Source organism: Idiotropiscis lumnitzeri, chromosome 6 (assembly GCF_059441095.1).
Source record: "Idiotropiscis lumnitzeri isolate Australia: NSW breed Sydney's pygmy pipehorse chromosome 6, RoL_Ilum_1.0, whole genome shotgun sequence".
Taxonomy (NCBI): domain Eukaryota; kingdom Metazoa; phylum Chordata; class Actinopteri; order Syngnathiformes; family Syngnathidae; genus Idiotropiscis; species Idiotropiscis lumnitzeri.
The window spans coordinates 22125570-22133069 of record NC_142396.1 but is presented as its reverse complement, the minus strand read 5'-3'; the positions used below and the strand labels follow the sequence as shown (position 1 = coordinate 22133069).

The 7500-nt window shown below is 39.4% G+C and overlaps 1 protein-coding gene across 4 annotated transcripts in view; it reads right to left on the bottom strand.

The window, feature by feature from the left end:
• Positions 1–7500, bottom strand: part of dnajc24 (DnaJ (Hsp40) homolog, subfamily C, member 24) — a 30699-nt gene that overhangs the window by 11267 nt on the left and 11932 nt on the right. For all 4 annotated transcript variants that reach the window (XM_088298298.1, XM_088298300.1, XM_088298302.1 and 1 more), the window contains exon 4: positions 5100–5168. In XM_088298298.1, coding sequence (XP_088154424.1) covers positions 5100–5168 — 69 coding nt within the window. The remainder of the gene's footprint in view (positions 1–5099; positions 5169–7500) is intronic.

The window sequence follows — 7500 nt, the reverse complement described above, 5'->3', positions numbered from 1 at the left end:
GCCACAAATAATAGTCAAAGACAATATCCATCCATCCATCTGTTATCAGATCGGCATATCCTCGTATGCAGTATGTTATACAATTAACAAGATATTGGCAAAACCTGCTATATTTCTATATTACATAGTGCCCGAACCTGAAGACAGCTGGGATAGGCTCCAGCATGCCCACAATTCTCGCGAGGATAAGCGGTTTTATTGTTGGAAAAAAGAAGACGTTTTTATACCAAGTTAAAACATTAATAAAAACAGAAAGATAAGAAAGTATTTCAAAACGAGGAAAAGACATTAACACCTGAACTTTTCATGGGCTTGAGTGGCATGTGGAATTTCTGTGAATGCTCATTAAAAAAAATACAATATATGATTGCCATATTGAATTGTTTTGTGAGTGCGGGAAAAGGACCAGCCTGTCTGATAAATGGTGGCTGGGGGAGGTTGAAAAGTGATCTAAAGCATTTTAATTCTAATTGTAGGTGATGTGTTGGTGAAAGTGATTTTGTTTCTTTGCACATCTCTGTGAGTCTGTGTCTGTCACATCAATATTCTACCAAACCCTTCATTTAAACATCAGCTGTCAAGTCCCCCACCCCCCAGTTTGGATAATCTCCAATGCTGCTGACCACTTTTGCTGATTGCGATGAAGAGGGGGAAAAAAATAATTAGTGCAGGATTCAGAAAATTCATTTCCACCCACTTGTTCTGTCAAACTTTTAACTTTCTTGGGCGTTCCTCTTTGAGTTCTGTGAGGAGGGCAGCATGACCACATGGATTAAAGGGGATAAATGATGACAGATGATCATCATTCAGCGTATCTGTCAGCTGTGACCTTTGCAGGTTGAGTGACCAGAGAGAGCAGAGTCATTACCAGTCTTTATCCCTTTTGTGTGTCTGTCGCAATCCTGCTGAGAGGAGAATAGCGCTGTCATTTAGGGCAACACTTCTCAACTAGGGATTTGGCACCCCTGGGGGGTCACAATATAATTTTGCCGGGTCATAGAAAGCAGTTCTACGGCAAAGATTTGTGTGTGGGTTTTTTTAATGTTACTTTTGACTTTCTGTGAATAATAAGCACTGTAAATACTATATTTCTAAATCTATATTTACTTGGTTCTTGGTTTAAAGATGGAATCCAAACCAGTATAAAACAAGTACTCAAAAATTGCTGTCTTCCTTGATGTGTGAGACACAAATAAGCCGTTTGTAATTGCAAGACTATTACACTTATTTTTATTTTTTGGTATTCCATACCAACTGGTGGAAACAAAATAATTTGACGGCATGTCACAGTACAGCGTGCACTTTTCGATAGGTGATTACACGTTACTTAATGTCGAGTGGATATAAAGTCAACCCAACCATGTTCGAAAGTCAGATTTTTGTGATATCACAAATGAAACCAAGATACATCAATGGAAAGCTTTTTCCACCGTGCATGTGACGTTCCTGTACAGTATCTACAACAAAGCATTTGAAATATTGGAGACAGATGCAAAAACAAACAACTGAGATAATGTGGTTGTACATGTACACACCCTCTTAATTTGTATAACTGAGGATGTGGCTTTGTTCACACTTAACCAATCACATTCAAACTTGTGTTGAATGGGAGTCAGCACACACCTGAGTCATTTGAAATGCCTCTGATTCACCCCAAATGAAGGTCAATTGTTCTGTGTTTTGTGCAAATACTATCATGCTTCATTGTAGGCGCCAAGCAGCGCCTGCGCCAAATGTACATCTGGGTTTAAATTATAAAATGTCACAAACGTAGGAAGTAGCGCGGCAAAGCATAAACCTTCAGTCTTCTGCTTGAAAGCATCTACATTCCCAGTTAGAGGAGGGTGTGCACACTTGTGCAATCACATGTTCAGTTCCCTTTATTTTTACTTTCCCTCTCAAAGCGACCGGTTTTTAAGCTTGTGCAGGTTATGTCACATTCATTAAGGGTATAAAACATCATCACCTTATATTACTTTACGCTCAGAAGAAACCCCAGGGGAGGCTCAATGTCACGACTGACAACTCTGACAAAACGTAAATGGAGCTACCGCAAGCACAAATACAGGCAGCTGTTAGCCAACATAGCGCCTAGCTCTGCTACAAAGAAACAAGACACACACTTAACTGGGGCAGTCATGATTTACTTTATTAATATGTAACATGTAAGAATAAAATACATTTTTCCATAATCATAAAGGTCACTTCCTGCTATTTTCAGCAAGCCATACAAAGACTATATGATGCCTTGAAGAAGGACTGTTAATGGTGTCCAATGTCCAGTGACCAACCTCGATTAAAATGATAACATCATGATGTGGATGAATAGAAAAGGTGAAATACTCAAAGTTCAAATGTTGCACTGGCTTTCATACACACAAATAGGCTAAGTGATCCATCCCATTGAGTAGTTGGGGTGAGAGCAGAGGATGCAGAGGATGGAGGCAACTGATTTGCTGTGGCGACCCCGAAAGGCAAAAGCCGAAAGGAAAAGAAGATCCATCCCATTGAAGATGCATGGGCGTTTGTTCACTTCTTATGAACGTTAAGACATTTGTGCCATTCACATGTTGGAGAGTAGCATAAGGATTTTTAGATCAGTTCTGAGGTTTGGTTTCCAATCATCGCTCGACACAGCTCGAGCTCAACGACTGGAGAAGGTTTGCAAGTGGGTGCGCACCTAACAAATGTTTTTCTGTCAGGGTTTATTTAATGTCGCAAAAAGGTTCACCAACAATATGAATGGTCTCAAAACGTTTTTCTTGTAGTAAAGAATTTATTAACAATGAAAATTTGATGTAGACGAGAAAAATTAATGCCTGTTACACATCCCGATTGTACCCGAGATGTTTTGAAAAAAAAAATACAAAATCGGAGTTGCCACCACAACTGAGGGCTTTAGATTTCTTTCCTTTTATAAACATGGCTATTTCGTCAATCATTCAAATTTGGCAGGGTTCCTAAAATTGAGTTTCTCTTGAGTGTGTCAAATTTAGAAAACATGTTTGTTGTCACTATACAGGAACGTTATCTAATGTCTGAACCGAAAGGGGGAAAAAAAGGCTTGCTCTCAAATTGTATTATCATTGACAGTCCTGTTATGTAATGACAGTTTGACATAAACACTGAGAGAACAAGTATTACAGCATACAACCACATGTTGGCTCTCATCGGTTTTCTCTTCCTCATCATTCCCTTGCCTCCATGGCAACTCTTCTTCAGAAATGATGAATTGTCCACCACAGCGGCAACAATATGTATACACACACTCGTCTGAAAAGTAAAATTGCGTACAACTATTATACAGTATAAGAAAACAACAAACGACATTTATGTACATTCCTAATATAAACCCAGAGGGTCCCACAATCAAACAGAGCTAGAGCGAGCATATACCGTTGTCAGACATTTATGACAATTTCTGCACGACTCACAAGCTCCATTAAAGACTTCTCAGATCATTACAAATGAAAGTTAGAAACTCTATCACAGTGTGAAAAACAACATCGCAAGCCTGGATAAATTGACAGGATTGCAGCCAGGAAGGTTATCAGTCATACAACCTATGCCAAAACATGCATGCAAATGAGCCGAACACAAATTTCTGAGGGCAATGGAAACCCAGATAGTGTGGAATTCTCGCCATATGGACAGAAAACAAAATGAAACCTCTACGATAAGCGCGCTTGGGGTTTGACAGTAACCTCCAACTGGAAGTGGCAATGAACAGCTTGAATCTTCTTTTTTGAAAACTGTTTACATCTGCCTAACTGCTTTTTGTTGTGACATAGGGATGGGTAAGCATTTAGAATCTATTACATTCACGATTCACTTTGATGAATAGCTTTCACGCAGAACCAATTTTGCTTTCATCTAAAAGACATTCTTAGAAGAAGCAATGCTGCTCACATTGATGCAGTAGTAAAAATATGAATTTTTAAATTAACAATTGAACCCTATGGAGTTACATTAATCATGTACCGTATTTTTACGGCCATAAACGCGCTGCATCAAAGGGCGCAACACCAGTTGAGGGTGCTATTTCCGCATTTAATGCATACATTAGCCGCGCCGCACGACAAGGCGCGAGGCGAGCCTAGCCAATAAGAGGTGTCATGGCAAATCGTCTACTAGACAACGTCAGGGGAGGGACTTCACTGGTCACCACACTCCTTAGAGTCACGGTTTCAAATCAAAACAAAAAAAAACTCAGCATACAAGCAAACAATGAAACAAAGAAATAAGATTAACACAAAACATGTATCTCTCATGCCATCTATATACCCAAAAGAAATAAGAATAACACAAAATGATTATAGCAATGGCTTCTTGGGAGCCACTCGTCCTTAGCCAATTACAGCAATGGCTTCTTGGGAGCCACTCAGACTCAGCCAATCACATGGCTGTTTAGAGAGATGTGCATGGCTGTTTAGAGAGATGTGCATGTTGTGCTTTGGGCTTTTTGCAGTCTGTTGTCTAAACCTGGGACGTTTATTGCTTGCAATAACATAAATGATAAGACAGACTACAACATTGTGGACAGCTTCCCTTTTGTGCAGCTTTCTCCTACACCATCACCCAAACACCATAGTCACATAATGTATTAGTCACAGTCAATTCGAAGCATAGATGACTCAGACTTTGTCCAGCGGGGTGTGCTAAAATGCACTTCGAACAGCCCAATGAGTAAAAGGGTTGATGATCGAGAGTGATGCTCAGTCCATATAATGGGCGCGTCGCTTTACAAGGCGCCTCGTTTGTTTTGGGGAATATTTGGGACTTTAAAGTGCGCCCTATGGTCCGGAAAATACGGTATGTTTTATTGAACATGACCTGATCAAAACAATACATAATTTAAATCAATCCCAACCACAGGGAAGGCTATGGAAAATAAAGTGGTTAAAAACATACTAAACTCACATCACAGATCTGTGACGGTTTCGCAAAGATTCAATTCATTGCTGCCTTGGTGTCACATGAATTTATGGGAAAAAAACTTGGAAAAATATGGATTTATGAATCGATATCTAGGCATATGGAGAAAAAACAACAATAACACAGAACTAAATTAAAATGACATTAATCTCATGTGTACTTACTATGGTCCCATGTCATGTCCTCTAGTGAGACTGTAGAATCAACTGGCCAGGCCTGTTGAAGTTCTTGAGCTGAAGAAAGAAAAACAGAGGAAATGCCATTGGGAAACTTTTTTGTACACAATGAATTATCATAATTCCCCGTCAGAAATGAAAATAGCAAGTTATTTCGATTTATAAGACAGTGGTGACAAACACTTGTTTACAAATTACAGACCTATCGTTACTGTCAGTTTTTTTAAATTTTAGAAAAACTATTTGCACATAAACTTGATAATTTTATTGTAAAACATTTTAAGCGAATATCAGTACTGTTTCAGAGAAAAGAGATTATTTGCTGTGTCACTAAACTTGCTGATGACACAACTGCGTACTGCTCTGGAGAAAAGCTCGAGCGCCTGCTGAAGACTGTGGATAAAGAATTAAATATTTTGAAAAATTGGTTTGACACTAAGAAAGTATCCTTGAATTTAACCAAAACAAAATATACACTCTTTAGTACCAGACAAATTAAACAAAGTCAACATTTTCGTTAATTCAATTGAAATAGCAAGAGTAAATGAGATTACATTTCGTGATTATAGTTGAAAAATGATGTTGGAAATCACACATAGAAATTGTAAAAAGAAAAATCTAAAAAACCTAGGATATCCTAAATAAGGCATCTCTCTAAACCTTATATTGCTCATTAGTATTGCCATATATGACATACTGTGTGGAGATATGGGGTCATACTTACAATACCAACATTCAGCCGATTTTTAAACTACAAAAAAGAGCAATACGAATAATTAACATCCATCCATTTATCTTCTGTACCGCTTCCCCTCACTAGGGTCGCAGGGGGTGCTGGAGCCTATCCCAGCTTCGGGCAGTAGGCGGGGGACACCCTGAACTGGTTGCCAGCCAACTGCAGGGCACACAGAGACGAACAACCATCCGCGCTCACACTCATACATAGGGGCAATTTAGAGTGTTCTATCGGCCTGCCATGCATGTTTTTGGAATGAGGGAGGAAACCGGAGTACCCGGAGGAAACCCACGCAGGCACGGGGAGAACATGCAAACTCCACACAGGATGGCCCTCCTGCGGCCCTGTACAGGGGAAGCGGTGTGGAATAATTTACAGTTCAACTTATATAGAATCAACAAATCCATTATTCATTAAATTAAACACTCTCAAATTCTATGACTTACTAGTTGAATTTAAAACAGCACAAATAATGTATGTACAAAGCTCACAATAACCAACTTTGCCACACTATCCAGAAGCTGTTCGAAATCAGAGTGGGAGGTTATAGTTTAAAGCAGGGGTCCTCATACCTGTTCCTCGAGGGCCGGTGTCCTGCAGGTTTCCCATCTCTCCCTGCTGCAACACAGCTGATTCAAATGATCAGATAATCAGCAAGGTCTGCAGAAGCTAGATAATGATCGCTCAGGTGTGTTGCACTAGGGAGAGGTGGAAAACGGGCAGGACACCGGCCCTCGAGGAACAGGATTGAAGACCCCTGGTTTAAAGTGTACAGGGGTCTTCAAAAAACCAAGGATAAGAACAAAGAAAATTAGTGTTTCTGTAAAAGGTGTTAATTTATGGAATAACCAAGAATACAACAGGAATTGGAAATTTGTAAATCACTCCTTTTTAAAAAAAGGTTTAAAAAGGTAGTAACACAAAAATGTATAGATTCTGAATAGACGAGAACTTTTGCCTGATCTATAGTTCAAGGGTCCTTTTAATAATGCTTTGGGTTTTAGTTTACGAATAAGATTACCGTATTTTCGCAGTCATAAGGCGCACTTTAAAGTCACAAAAATTCTCCTTAACAAACAAAGCGCCCTGTCAGTCGATGCGTCCATTAAATGGACAAAGTACCACTCACGTCCATCAGCACTTGTCATCAACGAGCTGTTGGAAGTGCATGTTAGCACACCCTGCTGGGCAAAGAGTGAGTTGTTCATGCTTACAATCGACCGTGACAAATACACTATCTGACTATAATGTTTGGGTGATGGTGTTGGAAAAAGCTGGACAAAGGGCAGCTGTCCACAATGTTTTAGTCTGTCTTATCATTTATGTTATTGCAAGCAAGAAAAACGTCCCAGGTTTAGACAACAGACAAAAAGTCCAAAGCATAACAGCACATCTCTTTAAACAGCCATGCAAATCTCTCTAAACAGCTATGGGATTGTGGGTCTCTGCTCCCAGAATGCATTGCTTGAATTAGCTAAGGCTGAGTGGCTTTTGTGTTATTTTCATTTTTTTGGGGTATATTGATGGCATGAGAGATACATGTTTGTGTTAATCTTATTTCTATGTTTCATTGTTTGCTTGTATGATGAGTTTTTTATTTTTTTTTGAAACCGTGACTCTAAGGAGTGTGGTAAGCAGCCAAGTCCCTCCCCT